The following is a 26,472-nucleotide window of genomic DNA, read 5'->3' on the forward strand; positions in this document are numbered from 1 at the left end:
AGGAAGCTCTGAAAATTGTCGTGGTATAGTAAGTAGAAAACTGAATGGGAGGCTTGGTAATGGTAAAATGCTATATAGGTGTACTGTATCAGAGTAGATTTGAGCCGTTACCTGCAGCTGATGAGCTCCAAAAAGAGCGAAACCTATTAGGTCCTGCAGTACTGGCTTAAGATACTATAAAACCTTGATTATGTTCCATTTGTATATTGTTTCATTTTGTCATACTTTATATTATAGTTTGGGGAAGATAATAACTCCTATTTAGTCTCCCAGTGCTAGTATATTTCCTCTGTAGTCCATTTTTCCGAGAAGTCACCTGAATGAGATCATACCAAAAGGAAAATTTAATCGTTCAGATTGTATTATGACCTGGTCTAATCTCCATGGCCAGGTTTTCCCCACTAGGCAATCTCATCTACTCCCCCATAACATCATTGCCCCTATATGATGACAAACCCAGAATCTTCTTTGCTAGCTTCGCTTAAGTACTCCTGAATCACTCTTGAATGTGTACTTTTGATATTCAATTGGCATTTCAAATCAGGCAAACTGATTATTACCCTTCCTACCTTCCTTCCCTCCTTCCCTCCTTCCCTTCTGCTGCATACCCCCCTCCCCCCTCCACACACACATGAACTAAACCTTTTTCTTACATGTCTTGCTTGGTTCCAGACACATAAACTAAAAACCTAAGAGGTATTGACTATTTTTTCATCATCTCCCACAAATAACTAGCTATCAAGCTCTAAAAATTTGCCTTCGAAATATATCTTAAGTCAGTCTGCTTTCCAGATCCTCAATTACTGTCTTAGCTGAGGCCTTTAAACCACTTTCTGGACAACAGCTGCCCAACTAGCTTTCCTATCTCTAATTTCTTCTTTTATCTACTACTTTCTTAGAATAGTTTTTTTGAAAGACCAAATATAGTCATATCACTCCCTTAAATAAAATACATGGTTTATGGCAGAAATTATAAGTTGCATAAGGGAGGGAAGCGTCAGAGGCTAGATAGAGAAGAGTTTGGTATGTCAGACTGAGGAACATGAACTTTATCCTATAGGTGAGCCATTGAGGAGTTTTGTTAATTGTAGTTGTACAACCTGTTTGTTCTACCTGAAAGTCCCTCTTTCTGAATCTATCCTATTACTCCCCATTCAGTGATATGATGGAACTGGGATTTTACTAGCTAGGGATAACCGATTATTAAATATTCAGGAGTTTTGTAAACCAGTTTTAAGTTTGAAAGCAGCTGTGATTAGGGTATAATGGACATCAGCAAATACGGCAAAATCTGGACTCTTCCCCCAATCCCCAAACTCCCTTGAAAGCTGATCCCAGCACACCACTACCCCTATCCAACTGGCAACTTTGCTTCAAATTTTGACTTAGTTTCTATTTAAAAACTTTCCTGCCAAGTTCTCTTGCCTCCACACACATAAAATTGATTGCTACTTCTAAAGTCCTTTACATGCTTTATTATATAGCATTTGTCATCTTATAGGATAATTCTGTTCACATGTCACTTTTTAACACTACACTCTGAGTTCCTGGAGGCAGAGTTTATGTCTCTTTTGTCTTTGCATCTGTCATTCATTTATTCACTCAGCATTCATTGAATTTATACACTCCAAAATGATAGACTTAATTGGTGTCAGACACTGTTCTCAGGGTACAAAGATGAAAAGATTTAGCCACTACCTACTAGAAGCTCATAGTCTAGTTCATGAGAAGAGAGAAATTCAAATAGTTCATTACAATACAATGAGACAAGTACATTGCTAGAAGTCTGTACAAGACACATTGGTGCCTGGAGGAACAAAAATCCCTGTTCAGGGTAATGGGGAAATCTCTACAGAACAGGTAAGACTTAAAGGATGCACAAAAATTTTTTGCCTTGTAAAAAGGTGCTACAATTAGTATTTTTATAGATAGAACTAGAGGCCCAGAGCACAAAATTCATGCACTGGGTGGGGGGGGGGGTGTCACTCAGCCCAGCCTGAGCCCTCTCACAGTCCAAGGAGCCCTCGGGGGATGTCCAACTGCCGCGGAGGTGGGAGAGGCTCTTGCCAGCATGAGCCTGGCTTCTGGCTGAGTGGCGCTTCCCCCTGTGGGAGCGCACTGACCACAAGGGGGCAGCTCCTGCGTTGAGCATCTGCCCCCTGGTGGTCAGTGTGCATCATAGCGACCAGTCATTCTGCCGTTCGATTGATTTGCATATTAGCCTTTTATTATATAGGATTTTTAACAGGAGTTTTTTTCACTCTGGACAGCTGACTTGCACAGGTTCTTTGTTTCAGAATAAGTAACACTTGTATAAAGTCTATAAATTAGGCATTCTTTGGATGAGTAGAGAAAGCACTTAACACATTTCGTACCGCTCAGGAGTTTTCTCATGTTTCGTGTGCGCCATCTGTTAAGGACCGCCCACAAGTGTTCTTGTTTTTCACGCCCATGGAAAAAGGAACGAATCTAGATACTTATGTAAATTTTGTTTGGTCCCTCTTCATAGAGGAAAATGTTTTACGCAGTACCATACGTTAAAAAAGTACTAGGAACTTTAATTGTTTGTTTTTGTAAATAAAAATGTTATAATTATTGAAAAACAACACCTAAAGTGCATTATGATGATTTAAATAACGTGCAGTTTGCCCAAAAACGTGCGGTCCCTGGAGTATGTCTTAGAGATTTCTATGCGGTATGCAATGTGTTAATCTAGCACATCATTGAAAAACATCATTTTGTTCAACATTGTTTAGTAATGATGTTGGTGAGAGATGCTGTAGGAACTTAACTCTTGTTTATATCAATTAGCCAGTGGTAAAATAGCATTATATATTCTTTTGTGAAAGTCACAGAACCTATCAACGATGTTAAGTGCAGACTTACTGTATTGTATCTGTTTTCACAATAATGTTGTCCAGCTGTTTAGTGAAGTTGAAGATCTCTTGAGACCCTGTCAACTCCAGTATACTGACATGTTCTTTGGGTCTCTGATGTTGTGGTAGATCTTCACTTCAGTAACACTGTAAGTTTGATCTAGTCTAGGGTAAAATGAGTGGTGAGGGCACTGTTATAGGAAGGCACATTGGGTATAATATTCATGGCAGAATGTCAAAAGAGTCTCCATAATTATAAACTCTCAGTTACTTCCTGTTTTTGCCACCAGATGGCGATCAGACATTTGAAGGACAATTGACTAAGAACTCAAGATTGGCTATCTTAAGAAATGAGGAAAGCCTGGCTGGCATGGCTCAGTGATTGAGAGCCGACCTATGAACCAGGAGATCACAGTTCGATTCCCAGTCAAGGCACATGCTCAAGTTGTGGCCTCAATCCCCAGTGGGGGGCATGTAGGAGGCAACCGATCAATGATTCTCTCTCCTCATTGATGTTTCTATCTCTCCCTCTCCCTTTCTCTTTGAAATCAATAAAAATATATAATAAACAAAAGAAATGAGGAAATATAAGTTAATGCTGTGACTCATTATGTGTATATCTTAAGCCCTGTCAAACTAATCAGCAGTAATTAAACAGTGAAAAGTGGAGTTATCTATGGTTTAGTTACCTAAGAAATAATTTATACCTAAATATAGTTACTTAAGATTAGAAACCTTTTATCACAAAAGGTGACATGATTAGAGTCTATGTAATCATGATGAGTGTAAAGTAATCAAGAGAAGGGTTGAAGGCCCATTCTTTTAAACATTAAAATTGGTAAAGATAGAGATATAAAAACAGTATTAACACTGAGGAAATATAAATGTTTTTGGTTCAACAAATTAGAGTAAATCTATTTGTGAAGGGTCTATCAATAGACATTAAGAGAAATGAAAGATACTTAGGGAATATTTCTGAACTCTCAATATGATGTCAAGGGAGACAGCTGTGCCCTTCTTCTAAATCAGGGGTCAGCAAACTTTTTCTGTAAAGAGCCATACAGCAAATACTTGAAGCTTGCAGGCCATAAGGTTTCTTTCTACCCAATCCTACCATCTTGGTGTGGGTAAAATCTAGGGTCTATAAGTGTTTTCCTTTCTAGGCCTGTCTCTGGCATCTGTCAAATAAGGAGTTAGATTAGATCATCTCTGACATTTTTCAGATTTTGTGTCCTTTTGTACATCTCTCAAGCAAAGTGATCCCACAGGCTGACCCAGAATGATATTTCTTTTATTTGTAAGGTCAAATTTTTATTTTTTAAAAATATATTTTTATTGATTTCAGAGAGGAAGGAGAGGGAAAGAGAGATAGAAACATCAATGATGAAAGAGAGTCATTGATTGGCTGCCTTCTGCACACCCCTACTGGGGATGAAGCTCGCAACCCTAGCATGTGCCCTGACTGGAAATCAAACCACAACCTCCTGCTTCATAAGTCGATGCTCAACTGCTGAGCCACACCGGCCGGGCTTGAAGCTAGGTTTTAAATATCAGTAAAGCTGGTCCTTTAACAAGTCCAGGTCACATGGCTGGCTTGTGATTTAGCTGAACTTAAAAGCCCAAATCATCTCTATTCAACAATAGGGTGCACTTGATTTCCGTTTACCTTTTATTTATGTCCATATCATTTCTTTTAAGAATTCATCCTTTTCCAATTGTGAGTGATAATAATCATAGCTGACAAGCCCTGAATATCCAAATGGCCATGTATAGGAATATTTTGTTTTTGTCTTTCTTCACTTCTTCTTTTCCTTACAATGACTTTAACACAGTGTGATATTATCTAAGAGTAATCTAAGAGCTCTATAAACACTAATTTGAGTCTCAGGCTCTGCTTTTGACTTGCTCTGTGACTTTGAGCAGTTTATCCCCTGCTGAGAAAACCAGTCCTTCATCTGTAAAATGATAGATTCCCATCTGTCCACAGGATGGCTATGTAAGAAACACCTTTGAAGCCTTGTTTAAATTTTTGTGCTTTACTCCTGAGTCTGTTTCTTTGTCTAGGACAGGGTTCCTCAAACTACGGCCCGCGGGCCACATGCAAATACAAATATTGTATTTGTTCCCGTTTTGGTTTTTTACTTCAAAATAAGATATGTGCAGTGTGCATAGGAATTTGTTCATAGTTTTTTTTTAAACTATAGTCTGGCCCTCCAACAGTCTGAGGGACAGTGAACTGGCCCCCTGTTTAAAAAGTTTGAGGACCCCTGGTCTAGGATAAGGCCTAGGAAGCTCAGGTGATACTAGTGCATGGCCAAGTTTGATAACAATTGAAGATGACCTCTAAGGTTCTGGCAACTCTAAAATGCAGTGGTTATATGAAATATGTATATTTCCCTAGAGGTCCTTTATTATATGTCATTTTCTGGAACTTCTATATATTTTTGCAAGAAATAATTGAGATTAATATATTGTAGTTCCCCCCACATACACACATTGGTATAGCTTTACATAAACTTGGTTTGCCATACATGGCCAGTTTATGGCTCAGATGACAATCTTGATCCCTAATGTGTATTAGAAGATGGTTTCCCTTTTCACCAGAATGCCATCGTATAGCTTTTTTGTTTTCAGTCTTGGATTTAGAAAGAATTAAATGTTTGTGATATCCTGATTTCCATATAACCATAAAGTGAAATAAAATTAGAAATTCAGTGTGTTTGTTAATTTCTGTTTGTTTTTAATTTACAGAATGCTCTTTTCAGTTGCATTAGCAGAAATGAAAGTAAGTATGTTATTGACGGTTATACCAACAGTCCAAAGAGCAAAGCACAGTTTACAGATTATGATTTAGCTGTTATGAACACTGCCAAGACCCTGCGTTATAACTTAGGCTCTTAGTAAACCATCTGAAGGACTGTGCCCGCAGGGTTCTGATAGGCACCTTCCTCTGGAGTGCTTAGGCCATTCGTTCCCATGTCCTGTACTAGTGCTAGATGTATTGGAGGAAGGTCACGCATTTACCCCGTTTGAGTAAATAGGATCACTTTCAGAAGTTAAGCACTCCACGTGACACAATGCTGCACTTGCTGAGGGCTGCCACTCAGTTCAGTTCAGCGGACTTTCACTACGTGCTGTGTGTGGAGCAAATACACAGCTATAGGGGCAGACGCATGTGATAAATGTAGCCATTAATAATTGTTCTTTGTGATGCAAATGAACAATGCATCAGTGAACACAGTAAATTTGGTAGTAATTTCAAGTCGAAAACTTATGTGGCACAATAGGTATGAAACAGTGTCCTTGCCCAGGGAATTGAGGCCTGTCCTGCATTAGTTCAGTCCTAGTTTAATTAATTTATATATGCTCTTATCACTACCATTATTATTTCTGGAAGTTGCCTGCACAGGCACCAGAAATCTGATTCTGGTTCCTCCATAACCATCTCTAATGATTATCAGAGATTTCCTACCTGCCTTTCTCTTACCCTTTTCCTGCCATATCTCTATCATGTCTTCCTTCAGCTTCCCACAGATTGCTTAGCCTCTCTATGAATATTTCTTGCTCTTTCCATTATAAATTCCACATTTGCACTACCCAGTCACTCATCTAGCTCTTCCCAGATACTTTAAATGGTCCTCTTGATTTTTAAAAATACATAAATCCAGAGTCAAATGTGGGTTTTACTTTTCAAAATTGAAAAGGTTATATCAGTTGTAAAGTGAAGACTATTTTAATTTAGGCATATTCTTACAGATGTTCAAACATTGTAGGACTTTGGTGCTTTTGTTTCAAAATACACAATTATATAATAGTCAAACTTATGAAATGATCCTGATATCTCTTAGTTTTTTCAAAATATATTTTTTAATGATTTTAGAGGGGAATGGAAAGGGAGAGAGAGATAGAAACATCAATGATGAGAGAGAATCGTTGATCGGCTGGCTGCCTCTTGCACACCCCCTACTGGGGATGGAGCCCATAATCAGGCCATGTACTCGGTCAGGGAATTGGACTGTGACCTTCTGGTTTATAGGTCGATGCTCAGCCACTGGGCCACACCAGCTGGGCTATCTCTTAGTTTTTAATGGTCCTATTTTATAAATGTGAGACATTTGGGGCTTTGTTTTATTTTGTTTTGTTTTGCTTTGCTTTGTTTATAAATCTCCACAAATCTAATGTGGAAAGCTTTTCTAGTAGTTCTCACCATGGGCACTATTGGCATTTTGGGAAACATTGGCTGTGTGAGACTGCCCTGTATGTTGCAGAACATTTACTAGTCCTGACCCCCATGCACTAAATTGCATTAATGTTCCCCACGTCACGAAAACCAGAAACATTAACATATGCATTCACATTCTCCCAGGGGGATGGTATTACTCCTGCTGAAAGCCACTGGACTATAAGTTGACCAATAGTGACTTTCTTATACTGGTGAGCACCTGAATGTCCTAATGGCTATGCCTACATTAGTGCTGATTGTCAGTACTTGTCTTCTGTGGCATGGTTTTATTTCCAAAATTCAAAACGACACATGTTGTTCTGTCATGATGATGATTTATTGTTAGCAAATAGCTGATCCATTTCAATGTCCTCTCCTTTTTCCCCCTCAGTGGGCTCAGTATGTTGCAGCTATGCAGGCCATCACACAAACTGCCGAGAATACTGTCAAGCCATTTTTCGAACGGACTCTTCTCCTGGCCCATCTCAGATCAAAGCAGTGGAAAATTACTGTGCCTCTATTAGTCCACAATTAATACACTGTGTGAACAATTATACCCAATCTTACCCAATGAGGAACCCAACAGATAGTAAGTAAAAGGGACATATTTCTCTCATTTCAATCTTTGGTAAAATAACTTATAAAATAGAAGTAAAATTTTGTAGATATCTGCAGTCTGGGGCATTTGGGAGATACCAGACTTCCTTTGGTGTTTAGATTTTACAGATTGGACATTATTGTCACAGCTAAAATATGCCAGAACAACGGAGCTGGCAAGGGTATGAAGAAACAGGCACTCTATTCTGAGGTGGGAGAATTTGTTAGTACAGATTTGAGGTTACAACCATGAGAATTTCAAATAATTATACCGTTTAATCTAGCAATTCCACTTATTAGACTTTGTCCTTCAACAACACTTGCAGATTGGCAAAATTTTGTCTACACATATAAAGGATATTTGCTACAATATTGGTGATAATAGAGAAAAATTAGAAAAACCTAAACATCCATCAATAGGTTATTGGTTAAAAGTGATAACTAGATAACTAAATCATATAGCTATATAATAACAACAATTATCTATTTACATAGAAAGAAGTTCAATATATAATAAAGTTGCAGAACTAAATGTATAGTATGATACATTTTTAGTATATAACTATTTGTTCCATATTATATGTATCTGTAATGTTTGGATTTTTACTAATAAACAGTTATTACTTTTTATTATAGAAACATCATTAAATGAGATGAGATCCTGCTATTTTTTAAAATGTCAGCTTGTATATCCTATAATCAATTTTTTTCAGGTTATCAAAGTTTAAAAAGCTGACTAATTAACCAACTGACAAAAAACTGATAGGATTTATAAGCCAGATGCCATTGTTTTGATTTGTACTGGAATATTGAAAGACTTGTTTTTCAATAATGGTGAGTTCAGGTAATAGATACCTAGTCTATAGGTATACCTGGTAAATAGCTTTATTTACTATACTGCAAAGTAATGGAGAGAGAATTTGGTGGGCCCTGTATACTGCAGATATTGATATATGACTCAGAGAAGTAATGGTTTCCAGTATAGCACCATGTTCTTTTTTTCTGAGTAGTACATGACATAAAACCAGCTAATTAAGCTACTTGTATCCTGAAAATGTAGGTTTATATTGCTGTGACAGAGCTGAAGACCATGCTTGCCAAAGTGCCTGCAAGAGGATTCTAATGTCTAAGAAAACGGAAATGGAGATTGTCGACGGCCTCATTGAGGGTTGTAAGACCCAGCCCTTGCCTCAGGATCCTCTTTGGCAGTGTTTTCTTGAAAGCTCACAGTCTGTTCACCCTGGAGTCACTCTGCACCCTCCTCCCTCTACAGGCCTTGATGGGGCTAAATTGCATTGTTGTTCTAAAGCAAACACTTCAACATGTAGGTTAGTATCTCATTTTCCTTTATTAAAACCAGTAGAAAATAGCACTTTAACTAATGATTTTTAAGTCTAACAAATATCTGTTATACTCTTGCATTGTGTAGACTTGAGTTTAGAAGATATAAAATTTTTCATTCTTTTATCCAGCAAATATTTATTGAGTATCATATATACAGTAATCCCCCCCCCCCCCCTTATTTGCAGTTTCGCTTCCCATGGTTTCAAGTTACCCTGGATCAACCATGGTCGGAAAATATTAAATGGAAAATTCCAGAAATAAATAATTCATGTTTTAAATTGCATGCTGTTCTGAATAGTGTGATGATATCTCACACCATCCACCTCATCCATCCTGCTTTGTCCTTCCCAGGATGTGAATCATGCCTTTGTCCAACAGCTCCAGGTTGTATACGCTCCCTGCCCATTAGCCACTTAGTAACCTTCTAGGTGATCAGATCAGCTGTCAAGGTATTGCAGTGTTTGTGTTCAAATAGCCTTTATTTTACTTAATGGTCCCAAAGCTTAAGCAAGAGTGGTGATGCTGGCAATTCAGATATGTCAAAGAAAAGCCAGAAAGTGCTTCCTTTAAGTGAAAAGGTGGAAGTTCTTGACTTAATAAGGAAGGAAAAAAATCTGAGGTTGCTAAGAACTACGATAAAAATGAATCTTTCATCAGTGAAATTATGAAGAAGAAAAAAGAAATTCATGCTAATTTGCTGAGAGAGAAAAAAAATCACATTCACATAACTTTTATTATAGTATGTTATAATTATTTTATTAGTTTTTGTCAATCTCTTACTGTGCCTAATTTATAAATTAAACTTCATCATAGGTATGTATGCACAGGCAAAAACATAGGATATTATAGGGTTTGGTATCCACTGAGGGTCTTGGAATGTATCCCCTGCAGATAAAGGGGGACTACTATATACACAACATTGTTTTTGTACATTGAGTGGTGAAAGCACTGTATTTTGGGGTAGAGAGGATTAGTATTGGCAGGGCTAATAAATATTTTTAAGTAATACAATATGGATTCCACACTTGAGGATATTAAGTAAGCTTATAATTTAGAATATATTTTAATATGTCTGTCATCTTAAGGGATATTCTCTTTGTTAAATTATGACACTTTGAACTTAACCAACTTTTTATATATATTAGTAAATAGCCTGGGTTGACACTTATACCCAAAGTTAGGTAGCAGTGTATAGACATTCATTTGGGTGATACACTTAAGGATAAAAACTGACAGTACAGATACAGGATGGAGGAGACACAAGCTAGAGACAGGAATAAATGGAGAGAACTAAGGTCCTGGTGGAACACAGGTGAGAAAGAAGTTTACTTTATTAGAGGTATTTAGGGTGAGAAGGGACCAAATATTACTAGAATATCCTGAAGTGAATCTGACATAACAGGAGTAAAACCATCTTTCCTGTGGTTTCTAAATTGGATGGGCCGTTAGCAAAAAAGTGTGCCTAGAATAGCTCATCAAACTTTACCAAAGAGATGGAAAATATCCAAAGAAAATTAATAGAAGGACTTAAAGTGAAGTGAAGTTGGTCCTGTAATTAAGGAGGTTGGGTTGCTGGAAGGAACTGATAAATGTATTTGTGGGAGGGATGCTGAGTAATTCTTTGAATGTCCACAAAAGAGTTTATGCCCTAAAGTCGCTGGAGATTGGAATGGCTGTGTTGTCTCAAAATTCAGTAAAAAATACTGTTTGCCCTCTCTTACTTTGATGTAAGGTTTTCTGTCAACTAATGCTTTAACTTCCATCTTATTTTGTCCTCATTAAACTTTGTAAGATGATTGATTGGTATCTCAATTTGTATAATTTCTGTTTATATATAGAAAACTAACTCTGAAATGTTGTACAGAATGTTAACAAAAGGGCTTAAAGAGTAGTTAATTGGTCTGTACTAGGGAAAGGACTGATTTCCAGATCAAGGTACCCAATGTAACATGATCTCACCTTCCTCATCCTCATGATGCTTAAGTCCTTGAGAGCAGAGACCTGGTCTCTTTTATTCACCACTGCATACCTAGTGCCTTAAACAGGGCCTAACACAAATTCGGCACTCAATAAACATTAATAGAGCGACTGAACAAACATGAAATTAAAGATACCCTCCTCATAGGAGTAATTATGAAAACCAAATAAAATGTTACAGGAATGGAGAATTTTTACTTGTGAATTTGCATATTTTTGTAGTATTAAAGTTTTGTACTACATGTATTTACATTTTTATTATATTTATAAATTTTAAAAATTAAACAAATGAATATAACGTGTAAAAGCACTTTAGAAATAGTAATGATATTATTTTTAACTATATACATGTATTTAAGTTGCACTGTAATCATTGACTACTGAAAATAAGAATGTCATGTATTAACTACAATAGTAGATAGAAGCTTTGGAATTCATAAGCCTTTACATAGAGAATGTCTTAATATATCTTCAGAAATATAAGTGGTTTGGGGATAGTTTTTCAGGGAGAAACTGGTGAACCCTAAATCTGTAGTGCTTATTAAAAGATGTCTGAGGACCATGTAACAGTTTGCCTTCTGTGATTGGAACATAAATAAGTGAAATATATTTCTGTGGAGGCAAAATTGTATGCTTTAACTTCACATAAAGGTAAAAGAGAAATCAGAAATTTGGAGGGCAAGAATTTTGCCAAGAATGAGGATGTACAAATACTATAAATTAAACGTTAAATTTAGCACTGAGCTTTCTAGCAACTATAGCAAAAAGGAAAGAGATGGGTGATAAAAGAAGGCTAATTCTTTCATGAAAAAGATCACTTTTTCTGGCTCTAAATTCTAGGAGATAGATCTTGGTCTTTTGGTTTTTGTAATTTTTTTCACATATTCTAAAATGCAATTCATAGAGTTTGAATTTTATGCAAATCAAATATTTATTCATTTGGCTTACCTATATGTTTCTGCATTTGTGCTTTCATTTCAGGGAACTGTGCACTAAACTTTATAGTATGAGCTGGGGCAATACACAGAGTTGGCAAGAGTTTGATCGCTTTTGTGAATATAATCCAGTGGAAGTGTCCATGCTGACCTGCTTAGCAGATGTTCGGGAACCTTGCCAGTTGGGCTGTAGAAACCTTACTTACTGTACTAATTTTAACAACAGGTAGGAGCAAATTACTGTACATGGAATGGAAGTATTTTGTCCTTGGTTTTCTTGTTTTTAAATAAGTGAAAAGACCACTATATTTTTATTTTGTTAAGTTAAAAGGCAGTAGTCTTTCTTTATGATTTCACCTTTCAATGCTATACTCCATGTGGTAAATCCTCTCTGGGAAAGGAAGCACTGTAACAGAGTTCCTTCTAATCTAGGAGGATTTCCTGATTAGAATTTTACCCACCGCTTCTCTCTATAAAGTAATTGCCTCTTGATTCCATCTGGCCTTTTTTTCTCTTCAGGCCAACAGAGCTTTTCAGGAGTTGTAATGCTCAGTCAGATCAAGGAGCCATGAATGACATGAAGCTATGGGAAAAAGGAAGCATAAAGATGCCATTTATCAACATACCTGTTCTTGACATTAAAAAATGCCAGCCAGAAATGTGGAAAGCAATAGCTTGTTCACTGCAGATTAAACCTTGTCATAGTAAATCCCGGGGGAGTATTATTTGCAAGTAAGTTTCTTTCATCATAAAGACTCTCCAGTCTGGGTTCAGACCCTCCGTGATCTTCACCCGTAGCCTGTTGGAGTTTTCTCTCCCACCGCTTCCCTCTGCCCATCACCCCCACAGGTCACAGGCTTTGCCACTTTTCTTCCTGTGCTTGAAATTTCTTCCTACATCTCCATTTGCCCACAGCCTGTCCTTCCTAACCCCTCAAATACCTGTCTTTCCCATGGATTCTTCCCACTTTTCTCCAGCTGGTAGTTAATCCTTACTACAGATTTCTTATTTTTACTAATCTTAAGGAACTTGATTCAACAAACATTTGTTGAGTATCTTCAATGCACAATTCTATTTTTACATTTCAATTGTGTACGTATATTCTGTTCAGCATGGCTCTCCTTGAGTTTATTCTTCTTGCCTGCTTTTTTCCTGTATCCTCTTTCTCTTCTTTGGGGATTAGCATAATCCTGACACATGTTTGATAAGTGAAGGAGTTGGTGCGTATAGTCATTAGGGCCTGTTTCTAGTAAACACTTAGGAGTGGTTTGCTTAGGAGATCTAGGACAAAATAAAGATGAAAGCTGCTATGGTGGGTGAAGCCAAAAGCATTAACTACATTGTATTCAATGTCAGCTGCTCTTCAGACACTTTTTTTAAAAGCTTTTCCAAAACCAAATAAATATCCATCCCCTAAATCATTGTGTGGCTGGTGCTGCTGAGCACTTAATGACTGATTGCCAATTATTTCATTCTTAAACAGGGTCTAGATTTGTCCTCTGACATGATTTGGGGATGACCTGATTAGGGGAGAGATGAGGGTAACTATTGGATGACAAGCAAGCATCAACAGGTGGGAAATTTATAGACTCTTAGCATAGAAAACTTATAGGAGTCAAATCCCTAATGAAGACTGAGAAAATTTTAAAGTAGTATACTTTCTAATTGTTATAGACCAAACACCTTAATGTTTATAACTAAAAGAATATTTTTAAAAAGAAGAAAGGGAAAAAGTAAGCATGCTCCTGAGAGAAAGGATGTATAATTTCGCAAAGAGCAAATCAACTAGCCTAAGTTAATTTTCTTTCAATGAGTGAAATGCCACATTGATGGTAGTAACAGTAAGTATAATTATAAAATTTGAGCAAGGCCTTTGATCTCATGTTCTTAAGAGAAAGTTAGGGATGCTTCCATAGTGTAATACATTGCTTACTATTCAACCTTAAGTCTGCTATGATTCCTGTTCTTTTTTGCCATACTTACACCTAACCAAGTGTGAAACATTGTTATTAAAACTCACTTTCTAGAAAGCTTCAGAAACAAAATTGATATTGACTAGACCAGTGGACCAGAGGTCCAACCTTTTGGACCTCACGGACTACCAGTGGTCTCCGGACCACTGGTTGGCGACCGCTGGATTAGACAATATGAGGAGGTTCCTTGAACCCTAAATTTGTATGTGTTTTCCTTTTTAAGATCAGACTGTGTGGAGATTCTCAAGAAATGTGGGGACCAGAACAAATTCCCTGAAGACCATACAGCTGAAAGTATTTGTGAGCTTCTATCACCTACAGATGACCTGGAGAGTTGTATACCTTTGGATACATACCTCAGTAAGATTTTTAAACTTCCAAACACTTCTCCCTTCCATCTCTGCCCTTAATGTTTGCTTTGGATGAACATTTGGTTTAATGTTACTTTCTCAATTGGTGACTCTTATCTTGCTTGGCCTTTTTGGAAATAATTGTCATCTTAAAATATATAAACAGAAGCAATTATCATATCAGACTGAGGAGGCAGTGAGCTGTTGCAATCAGGAATTCTAAGCAGTGAATCAGGGGCCAACATTCTCAGATAACCAGCTCCATATCATTGCTGTCTCCTTGCCATGATTTACTAGGAAGTGGAATTTCCTCAAGCCAGGCATTGGCTTGACTCACCCACCGAATAGGGAGTAACGAATGATGGTTGGAGTTAGCACCTGAAAGTGGAAGTTTTTTCTCTGCCCAATACTCGTGCTGAGAGCTGGAAGAATATGTTGGTATCCCATCTAGGGATCCTAGATCTGAGCTTCCTGGCAGGAGGTGACTGTATGGTGGAAACCAGGGGTAACAATTAGAACGCCTGCACACCAAGGAGGGTGTAAGCTGCCACCAGGGGGCGTTAGTGCCATGAACTGGCCGGAAAGAGTGAATTTAGCGCCTGCTTTGTTTTCCTGTGTCAGATAGGATTAAGTTCAACTGCAAATAACAGAACAACAGATAGAAGTAAAAGAAAGCCCAGAAAGAAATAGTCCGGGGCTGTTATGATGGGTCCATCATCAGGAATCCAGGTTCCTTTTTCTTTCTCCATCATCTTTAGTGCTTGGCTTCCATCATCAAAATTACTTCCTAGACTTCATCATCACAACATGGCTACTGGAATTCTCGCCACCATATCCTAGTGTAAGGGAAAACCACCCCTAATTGTAAGGGAAACTGGGAAAGGTTATCTTTAGCTGTGGGCCCATTGCTATCCTAAGTAAAATCGGAGTTCTAGTAAAATATCTGCCATATTTTCTCAAGACCACAAACTATTTCCCTTAGCCTTTGTGACTAGTATAGCAAAAAATGAAAGCATTAGACTAGAATCATAGGCCTCTGTGACTTTGAGCAGACTACATCTTGAGCCTCAGATTCCCTATTTATAAAATGATTGGGCTGGATGAGATAAACTCCAAGAGCCCTTCTACCTCTATTATACTTAAAGTCTGAGTCTGGCCTAAAATCAAGTAAGCAAAACGAATGTATTCACAACATATTCTCTCTCTCTCTCTCTCTCTCTCTCTCCCTCTCTCCCTCCCTCCCTCCCTCCCTCCCTCCCTCCCTCTCCCTCTCCCTCTCCCTCTCCCTCTCCCTCTCCCTCTCCCTCTCCCTCTCCCTCTCCCTCTCTCCCCTGCTCCTTATTGTCTATTTCCTGACCAGATCAGAATATAAACTCTGTTCAGGTGTGTCTGTTTTATTCACTACTATATCTCCAGTACCTAGAACTTTGCTGGGCCTCCTATATAATAAAAGGCTAATATGCAAATTGACCAAACAGTGGAACAATCGGTCGCTGTGACATGCACTGACCACCAGGAGGCAGACGCTCAATGCAGGAGCTGCCCCCTGGTAGTAAGTGTGCTCCCACAGGGGGAGCACCACTCAGCCAGAATCCAGGCTTACAGCTGGCAAGTGCAGCAGCGGGGATGGGAGCCTCTCCCACCCCCACAGCAGCACTAAGGAGCGGGCCTAAGCTCTCAGTCGGACATCCCCTGAGGGCTCCTAGACTGTGAGAAGACTCAGGCCTGGCTGAGAGACTACCCGCCACCCCTCCCCCCCCCACCGCCCTCGTGCGCCAGTACACTAATTGCACCGGGCCTCTAGTATTATATATACCCAATAAATAAACGAATGAATATATGTTTGTACTAAATTCACAAATGACCAGAAAATCTGGGTGTTTTATTAGCTTACTAGGATCAGGCCTTGCTTTATGCTTATCAGCTGTCCATTTATTTCAGACATAATTAATCCAGAGAATTTACAGACCTCTGCTACTCTTTTGGTTAGGTTAAACTGACCTGTGTTTTTGTTTTCAGGACCAAGTACTTTAGGTAACATTGTAGAAGAGGTGACTCATCCCTGTAACCCCAATCCTTGCCCTGCTAATGAGCTCTGTGAGGTAAACCGGAAAGGGTGTCCATCTGGAGATCCCTGCCTTCCATACTCTTGTGTGCAAGGTGAGAGGTAGATGGGGTGGGATGACTGTGGATGTGTTGCTGGCGTTTCTTTATAGGAGTTATCCTATAAGGTCACAAGGGACTTTATTTTCTAAATTATGTTTTTCTATAATGTTTGTGGTTTTCCTAGTAAACATATCATTTGTGTAAGCAAAAAGGACAAAGACAAATGTAATTATCAATAGTCATTTAGATTATAAACTAATATTGATCCAAAACTAGGCTCTCATAATGATTATATGGTTCTTGACAACAGAAGGAAAAAGAACTTTGGACCAGTTTTTTATACTTTGTACTTTGTGTTGTAATGTTTGAGAATATGTACTGAATGTTGTTTGTGGTTTTTCTTCCTTTTTTTAATATTTAGAGAAAAGGCATTCTCAGTGGGATGTGTAATTACTCCATAAACTTTTATTTTATTTATTTATTTTTGTAATCCTCACCTGAGGATATTTTTCCATTGATTTTTAGAGAGAGTGGAAGAGAGAGGGAAAGGCAGAGAGAAATATTGATATGAGAGAAACACATCAATTGATTGCCTTCTGCACCAGGGCCTGGGCCAGAGAGGAGCCTGCACCTGAGGTGCATGCCCTTCACCGGAATCAAACCTGGGACCCTTGGGTCCGCGGGCCGATGTTCTATCCACTGAGCCAAACTGGCTAGGGCAACTCCATAAATTTAATGTTGTATAGAAATGTATATGACTTTAAGGCAGAACATTTTTTATCCCATAGAATTTTGGTAGTCTTTAGCTCTTTGTCGGTTCCTTTAAAATATAGTTGAGGCAACATTGTGCTTTCATTTATTTATTTCCCAATTGAAAATGTTTCTATATCATGTTAGACTTAACATTTTTAAATGTGTGTAAAATAAAAAGGAACAAAAGGTAAAATTAAATAAGCATGATGTCTCAAAGGATCATCTATAATATTTGTATAATACCATAATATACCAGCCATAGAGTCATAACAAATCTTGTTAAAATTTGTAATTAATGGGTTTCCCTTAAGCCCAATCAAATATTCAACTTTTTTTAAAAGTTAAGGTATACTTACATTCCATCACTAAAAGTTTTATGACCAAGATTATTCTAAAAATACTATCAGTTTTTATACTCTATTTAAAAAATATCTGTGATTTTAAAATATCTTTGATAAGCCTCCCAAAATAAAAAAAACTACATATCTTGTAGCAATTTTAAACAGAATATAGCAACTTTGGGATATAGGTCAGTGATGGCGAACCTTTTGAGCTTGGCGTGCCAGCATTTGAAAAACCCTAACTTAACTCTGGTGCCGTGTCACATATAGAAATTTTTTGATATTTGCAACCATAGTAAAACAAAGATTTATATTTTTGATATTTATTTTATACATTTAAATGCCATTTAACAAAGAAAAATCAACCAAAAAAATGAGTTCGCGTGTCATAGGTTCGCCATCACTGATATAGGTCCTTAATCACCACCATCTCACAGAACATGGAATTTTTGTTTGCGAGAATATGTTTTTGGCCAGTGAATCAAAACAATTACTTACTTTGGTGAAAAAGTCTCTTAATCTGTAATAGACACACAGAACCTATAAGACTTATGTGAAATGTATCTAATGCATAAAATAGTATCATAGAACAATACCATCTCTCTCAGCTAATTTTTGTTTATACAGGTTGCAAATTGGGAGAAGCCTCTGATTTCATCGTTCGTCAAGGGACACTAATCCAGGTGCCATCGTCCGCAGGTTCGGAAGTTGGTTGTTATAAAATTTGTTCATGTGGACATAGTGGACTCTTAGAAAACTGCATGGAGATGCACTGTATAGACCTTCAGAAGTCTTGTATTGTTGGAGGAAAAAGAAAAAGTGAGTCTTGAACTGTATTTATTTGCTTTTTGTTTTTAATATGAGATTAGTTATCTTAACTTTGTAGGAAGAACATTGAATGGATTCTCACCAAAGTCTAAAAATCAGATACTCCAGGGCAGTATTTTTCAAACTATACAAGGACACCAGGACTTCTGAGGAATTCTCTTAGAAGCCTCCTCAAGAAAGGACCAAAAGCTAATAATAATTAACACTTACTGAACTCTTAACTGTATGCCATGCACTATGCTAAGTTTTATGTATGAGATCTTATTGAAAAAAGAGTGCTCTTGGCTTGCAAATTTCTGCCCTAGAGCATTTAGTTCATATTCTGTTTAGCTAAAAAAAATGTCAAGTAGGTACTTTGTATCACAGAAAATATCTAAGGATAAACAAATCCCTTCCTTCCATAAACTTTCACTGATTAATATCTATTCTGTGCAAAAGAGCGTACTGGTGCCCTGTGGAGCTGAGACTGAGATGAGGGATTGAGGTCATGCTTTCCTTGATAAGAGGGGAGAGAATTTGAGCCACAAAAAGTAGCAAACCAAGCACTCTTCAAGAAGCCAGTTATTTCTGCAAGGGCATTGGGAGAATCTGTGGTCCAAAGGTGGCATCAGGGCTGGTCCTGGAGAGATGAGTGAAGTTCCAGAAGGAGGAGAGCATTGGAGGCAGAAGAGCAGCCAGAAACATTCTCAGAATAGGGAGCAGTCTGGTGAGACCAGCCCGTTAGGGCTTTGGGGGAGAGGGTGAGGGAGAAATACACAAATATAAATATAAATATACAGATTTAACTCCAAAATTGTATATTCAGAAGTCAATTTTCAAGAACTTCTATTTTAAAACTTTTAAAACTATTAAGCTTTAAATTTATGATTATTTATAAATGCATGATATGGAACAACATTTTATTTCTCTCAGGTCATGGAACATCCTTTAATATCGACTGCAATGTTTGTTCTTGTTTTGCTGGCAATTTGGTGTGCTCGACCCGCCTGTGCCTCAGTGAACACAGTTCAGAAGATGACCGGCGCACCTTCACAGGTAACCGTGGTCACGGGGAGAGGTCCTTGGCAGGCCAGCCTCCCTTTGTACCCATTTTTCCTCCCAGGCAGCTTCTCTGGTCTTGCCTCAATTGCAAAAATACACAGTAAAATGAGTGCATAATCTGTTTTTATGAGAGCAAGATCCTTTCCTCTCTGGATCTGTTTCCTCCTCTATGGATTGAAGGCATTAAACAAAATGGTTTCTTAGGGCCCTTTCAGCACTAATATTCTGGAATTTCATGCAAAAAGAACAGGGTCGGTCAGTGATTGGGATGGTTTTAGTTAAATGGAATTTTTCTACCTGCTAAAATACCCCATTTACCCCTGCAAGTATGGTCATGATCTAAAATGTCTGTGTATTTTCTATGTTTGTTTCTGTTCTGATGCTTTTCTCACCACTTTCTTTTTTAAAAATATATTTTTATTGATTTCAGAGAGGAAGGGAGAGGGAGCGATAGAAACATCAATTAGGAGAGAAAATCATTGACCAGCTGCCCCCCACTAGGGCTCGAGCCCGAAACCCGGGCATGTACCCTGACCAGGAATCAAACCATGACCTCCTGGTTCATAGGTCGTTGCTCAACCACTGAGCAACACCAGCCAAGCTCACCACTTTATTCCTTGACTAACCTTAGTTTAGCCCACTGGTTCATATACGGTAGAGACTCCTATAAACTAAGCTATAGGTAGGAAAAGTAAAGACTGTTTCTCCCAGTCTGGTGTATAAAATCTAGAATTTAGATGTTTGAAATCTGGCTTGGGGGATTTCTGGGAAGTTAAAGGGAAATACCAAAAACAAGACAGAAGGCTGTAAACTCCTCACATGGGTTCTTTCCACTGGTTTCCTTAGGGGTTTCTCCAAAAAATTAACCTGGAAAATTGTTTTAATTTTGAGACAAGAATTTTTCTGAACAAATTCAATTAAGAATACTACTTTCTTGACTTTCCTATGCTTTCTGCTACTGGAATGCTCACACCAGCTACAGTAGGTGAAAATGTTGGTGAGATGAGATGCTCTTTTCTTGAGATGAAGCTGCAGTTGTCAACAGCAGCTGCACAGTCTACTGGTATTTATTGGCCTCGGCTTTTTCCCAGATCTGAAATACCGCTGGTTCTGGGTAAAGAGGAACCAGGTGGTTGCCCTTGTCTTGTTTCAGACTGCTACAGCTATTGGATTTTTCTTTCCCTGGAGTGGGGTTGGGGAGAACAGGATAGGGTTTACCTACATTGTATCTCCAGCACATTGGAAATAAGAAGGGAACAGCAGACTGATGGGGAAGTATAGGCAAGATGAACTCCACCCCATCCTCTATGAACCCTAATAAGCACCAGCCCTCATTGCTAATTGTTGTTCTTTATTTATTATTATCCTTTATCTACTCTGCTCTGCTCTGCTAAGGACAATAATTCTGCTTAGAAAAACCATGAAACTTCCATAGGAATGAAGAGTGAACTAAGGATGTAGCCGGGAGACATTTATTTATTTATGTATTTGCTTACATTTAAATGATTTTGAAAGATGGACTTTACAATTATCAGGACCCCTTTCCCTGCAGCCCCTCATGTCCTGCAATAAATTAAGTTCATGACTATTTAGCTAACAGACTCTTAGGAGATTTTACTGGCCCCAAAATGCACATTTCTTGGTACCCAGATAGTGTTCCAGTCCAAACATGACTCAGAGAGAGAGAGAGACATTCATAAAAATTCTTAAGCCTCAAAACTACAATAATTTCCCAACTTACCTTGTCCTCCCCCTTCCAGAAGGAGACGGGAAGAACCTCTGTGAGGAGTTCTAACCTTCTCTACTTTGTCTTGTTTTTTGTACTTGTTGGTCCATATTCTGCTTACCTAAAATCTAAGGTGGGTACAGTCTAGAAATTCCCCAAGCCAAACTTTAAACTTCTAAATTCTAGATTTTATACTCCAGATTAGGAAGAACATTCTTTACTTTTTCTACCTATACCTTTGTTTATAGGGGTCTCTAACCCTGGCATCAAAGTCTGGGGGCCCTCAATTATCTGGCAATAAATGATACAAAGGAAAGCCATTATTCAGCAAGTGGCATTTCAGAGCCTGCTGCCTTTTAGAGATTGTAGGGCAAGTTTTTTTAAACTTAATTTTCAATCTATCTTAACATGAGACCTCTACATGATTGTTAGTGGTTTGCCTTCCTAAGGCAATATCAGGGAAAGGGGCATATACAAGTCCACATCTTGAGACTGTTTCCTCTCTTCAGGACTGCCCTGTAACTGTGCAGACCAATTTGTCCCCGTGTGTGGGCAGAATGGACGCACCTACCCCAGTGCGTGCATTGCTCGCTGTGTGGGCCTCCAGGACCAGCAGTTTGAGTTCGGATCGTGCATCTCAAAAGACCCATGTAATCCTAACCCCTGCCCAAAAAACCAAAGGTAAGTCAAATGGCTCCTCATCCTTTTAACTGAAGATGAACATCTAGTATGTACAGACAATGAAAATACAAAGATGAATTCAGAAGGTCTCTGCCCTGGTGGGAGTCTAGAGGGCAAGAGCCATGGAAAGCTGGTTGGTGACTTGCTGTGTGATTGGGGGCCTGGGAGTGGAGCAGCTGGTGCAGCCTGGGGGAGGCCGAGAAAGCCTATATGATGTGACATTCATCTGGAAAGATGAGTGGGACATGGCAGGCAAGGTTTACACTGGAGGAAAGATGGTGTTGCAGTGAAGGCAGAGAGAGCAAAGATCCTGACTGCTGGCCATGAGATAGCACAGTATATGCTGGGAGCTATAGCAACAGTTGTGTAAAAACTGGAACAGAAAGTGTGAGGCAAGGAGGGATAACATGAGATGAGAGAAATGAATGTATTCTAATTATTAACTATTTATGCCCGATAATAATGGGAAATTTTCTTTTACTTACCTACCTCCATTTTAGGAACTGAATGTGAGAAATCTCTGGAAAATGCAGCTTACTTCAGTATTATTTGAAATTATTTGTTAGGGGCCCTTTCTCTGCAGTTTTCTCATGAACTCGGTAGAGTTGACCTGCCCTTCGTGGATTTCTGCAAGTGGTGGCCACAGGGCGAGTGTCCTGCTGGCTCTGAGGTTGCAGCCTCTGGAGCTGGGCTTCACTGGCCGCCGCATGGACCTGAGCAGGGCACATCCCAGTGCCACAGTCCTTTCCTTAGGAAGGACTTTGTGGGAAATAAGCAGTTGCCTCTCTCCATCCTTAAAACTCTGTGCAGTAGGGAGGGAGAGGAAGAGTTTCTGATGTGTTAAAGAAATAGCAAAGGGAATTGGTTGCCCATCTGGCAAAGTTTATACCATGAAATCTAAGGCCATAAAGTTCCTATGGAACGAAGACAGAGTGCTATGCATTAAAAAAAATATATAAAGAAGTAAGCCAAAAGGATAATATAGTTGTGTTGGGAGGCAGAATTGAGGGTTGTTTAGTATCTGCTTGTTTGTTTTCCTCTATTTGCTAATCTTTCTAATAGATTATCTTGGTTTTATAATTAAAAAATGTATAAAATCTCAAAAGTGGGATGTCCTTTCTGAGTATAATACAGTGATGGCGAACCTATGACACGCGTGTCAGAGGTGACACGCGAACTCATTTTTTTGGTTGATTTTTCTTTGTTAAATGGCATTTAAATATATAAAATAAATATCAAAAATATAAATCTTTGTTTTACTATGGTTGCAAATATCAAAAAATTTCTATATGTGACACAGCACCAGAGTTAAGTTAGGGTTTTTCAAAAAATGCTGACATGCCGAGCTCAAAAGGTTCGCCATCACTGGTATAATACAAAATCAACATAAAAAATTGAAAACTGCAGCTATATGAAAATGAAAATGTTCTTCATGGTCACAGACAAATAACAAACTGGGAAGAATATAACAGAGAATGGTCCGATGTCCTTATAATATAAGAGTCCTTACAAATCAATGTGTAAAAAGATCAACAGTCTAATATAAAAATGGGCAAAGAGTGATAACATAATAGAAAAATGGACCAAGGACATAAACATAGAAAAAGAAGTAACAAATAGTTCTTGAACACTTGAAAAGGTGCTTTTACCCCTGGCCAGGTAGCTCAGTTGCTTAGTGTTGTCCAAGGTTTGAAATACACATGCTCTTTGAATCAGCATTTTCTCGATACACCAAGGTTGCGGGTTTGATCCCCGATCAGGGCACATACAAGAATCAACCAATGAATGTGTAAATAAGTGGAACAAGAAATCTTTCTCTCTCTCATCAATAAATAAAAATAAAAGATGCTTTTAATAGTTAGGGTGAGTAACTCTAGCTACTGTATATAAACCCCAAAGTATCATTACTTTAACATTACAGAAGTTCAAATACAGTCCATTTGGATGTTCAGCAGGTGGCTTTCCACGTGGTGACTCAGAGACTTAGGATCCTTCCGTCTAGTGACTCTGCCAGCTCTGACCTCGGCCTCCTAGTCCTCCTCTGTGTCTTCTGCATCAGGCCAGCGGTGAGAGAAGGGAGGTGATGGAGATTGCTCCTGAGAAGCTTTTGTGGGCCAGGTTTAAAAGTGGCATTCATCTCCACTTCCAGCACATTCCGTTGTCTAGAACTTAGTCACTTGGCCACAATTGCCTGCAAGGGAAACTAGGAAACGTAATCTGGATGTGTTCCCAGGAGGAAAATTAAATGAATTTGATGAATGTCTACTAATCTATCAAAATGCTTAACCTTCCTCATATTAAGCAAAATGTAAATTAAATTAAAACTCCAAGGTGTACCATTTTCCATCTACCAGATTGACAAAGATAAAAAGTTTGATAACAAGGAAACATATGTAATACTGTATGTAATACTTTAAACCATTAAAAAAATGAAAAGAAAAAAAAAGATTTCCACTATGAAAAAAAAAAAAACACGTTTGATAACACAGTATAGAGAAATAGGCACTCCCATACAAGAGCGGGTTAGAAGGAGGATTGGTATGTCCTCCATGGAAATTTAGTAATAGTGTTTGCTGCTGGTGAAGGGAACTCAGTGACTGGGACACAAAAATAGGAGAGAGACTTATTTTTCACTATATACCATTTCACATTTTTTCAGTTTCACCATGGGCTTGTATTATCTGTTCAAAAATAATTGTTTAAAAAAATAAAAAGTATTCCTTCATAAAGTATGTACCAGGCATATTCCTAAATGGTAGGTCACAACAGTAAGCAAGACAGTAACCCATGTTTAATTTACCCCCCAGTTCTCAACTTTTCCTATTGGTCCTCTTATTTCTATACTAGAGGCCCAATGCACAAAATTCATGCAAGGGGCTCAGCCCTTGCAGCCCCGGCTTTGTCCAGAAGGTCGTCCAGAAGGTCGTTCGGCTGTCCGGTCTAATTAGCATATTACGCTTTTATTATTATAGATATTCAAATTGAAAAGTTTTTCTTCGTAAAATTACCAAGTTTCTCCTGATGGTCTTGGTTCTCATTCCTTCCATGTTAGTAAGTGATTAAGTTCTAAATATTCTTTTCCATTATTTCCCTTCAAATATCTTAAATTTCCATAACTGCACACAATCTAATTTTCGATCCCACAAGAAAAGACAACCGTACATAGCAGTACTGATGGTGGTGGTGGTGGTTTCAGTGCAGGAGGCTTATCCCTAAGAGGATGGAAGTAATTTCCTTTGAATTAAATAATGCTGGCTACTATCTTCTTTTGTTTTACAGACTAATATTTGTATATCTGTTACTTCAAAGACCCAGTGAAAGCTGAACATATTATCTTCCTGTAGAAAGTTATAAATACTCTTTATAGAAATGAGGGAAGCAGAAAGGTCTAAAGAAGAAAAGAGTCATCGTCCCTAGTCCCTCTTAGTTCAGGAGTTGAGGATGAAGCCAGGTCCAGATGTTCCTAGGAAAACCTGGCTTCACGGAGTGAGGTTCTCTCAGGGACTCGCAGCCAGCCAGCATCAGGTCCCCAGCCTCGTCAGCACAGAAACCTGAATTTTTCAGCACATGTTGTGAAGCCTCCTCTTAAGATAGACTGATATTAGCCAAGCTAAAAACGAAGTCCCTGAAAATGTTTCATTTATTATTGACTCCAGGGCTTCCAGCGTCAGCCCCACTTGATGGCCTCATGTCGTGCCACTCCTGCCTGTGCATTCTTTGCTCCTGCCCGCAGGATCACCTGCCCTTCCCAGCACCACAGAGTCTTGAGCATCACACCTTTGCATATGCTGCTTCCTCAGCCTTCAGGCCAGTGCAGCCTCCTTAACCTCCAGGTTCCAGCCAGGGACCAGGCCACCCGTGCTTTCTCCAGGCTCCTCGTCAGGATGACTGGTTCCCATTAGCATTTTGTGCTCTTCTACCCGATAGCCTACTCTGTGTGCTCGACGCTCCTGCTCTCCGTAAGCTCTTGGGGATAGGAAGTGTTTTCAGTTTCTCTCCCGCTCTCGACCTCCTGTCCTTGTCAGTGCTTTGCCGCCCCCTCCCCATCGTCCTTCCTGGCTCCTGGTGCACCTTTGTGTTTTCAGGTGCATACCCAAACCACAAGTCTGCCTGACGACTTTTGACAAATTTGGGTGTAGCCAGTTCGAGTGTTTGCCACGGCAGCTCACCTGCGACCAGGTCCGAGATCCTGTTTGTGACACGAACCACATGGAGCACAGCAATCTCTGCACTTTGTACCAGCGAGGGAAGAGCCTCTTGTACAAAGGCCCGTGCCAGGTACAGTTGTGAGCTGACAAGCCCAAGTCACAGAGATAAAATTGCTTTTACAGATGAAGACCACTCGAAGGTCTTCTATGAACCCTGTTCCATCCAGAGAACTCGGCCCTCTGCTAAAAGGAACCATCCCCAGACGGCCTTTTCCTCCCAACTCCGGAGGACTTCCTTGCTAGCGTGTGTGCCTTTGCCCATCTAGTGTACCAGCAAGAAAAGAGAGTGGCTTCTTATAGGAAAAGAAGTTAAAGTTTCCCCCCTCAGCATGAGTCGGCACCATTTCCACTTTCCGTAGTTCTGTGGGCCCTCACTGGAAAACAAATCAGGAAGAATGGGCATTAAAACAACCAAGGAAAGAGTTCTTTTCCAAACACTCTTCCAATGAAGTCCCTATCACATCACTGAAATTATTCAGAAGTTTCTCTAAGACAGTGTCTTTTTATATCAGTT

At 38.9% G+C, this 26,472-nt stretch overlaps 1 protein-coding gene across 2 annotated transcripts in view; it reads left to right on the plus strand.

The window, feature by feature from the left end:
* The window catches only part of RECK (reversion inducing cysteine rich protein with kazal motifs), a 66,523-nt gene that overhangs the window by 33,607 nt on the left and 6,444 nt on the right, over positions 1-26,472 (plus strand). For both annotated transcript variants that reach the window (XM_081103664.1, XM_081103665.1), the window contains 11 exons: positions 5,628-5,661; positions 7,490-7,687; positions 8,756-9,023; positions 11,998-12,177; positions 12,471-12,683; positions 14,148-14,284; positions 16,294-16,434; positions 18,102-18,293; positions 19,215-19,337; positions 21,579-21,750; positions 25,836-26,028. In XM_081103664.1, the coding sequence (XP_080959790.1) occupies positions 5,628-5,661; positions 7,490-7,687; positions 8,756-9,023; positions 11,998-12,177; positions 12,471-12,683; positions 14,148-14,284; positions 16,294-16,434; positions 18,102-18,293; positions 19,215-19,337; positions 21,579-21,750; positions 25,836-26,028 (1,851 nt within the window). The remainder of the gene's footprint in view (positions 1-5,627; positions 5,662-7,489; positions 7,688-8,755; positions 9,024-11,997; positions 12,178-12,470; positions 12,684-14,147; positions 14,285-16,293; positions 16,435-18,101; positions 18,294-19,214; positions 19,338-21,578; positions 21,751-25,835; positions 26,029-26,472) is intronic.

Source organism: Myotis nattereri, assembly GCF_964212035.1.
Source record: "Myotis nattereri genome assembly, chromosome: 12".
NCBI lineage: Eukaryota > Metazoa > Chordata > Mammalia > Chiroptera > Vespertilionidae > Myotis > Myotis nattereri.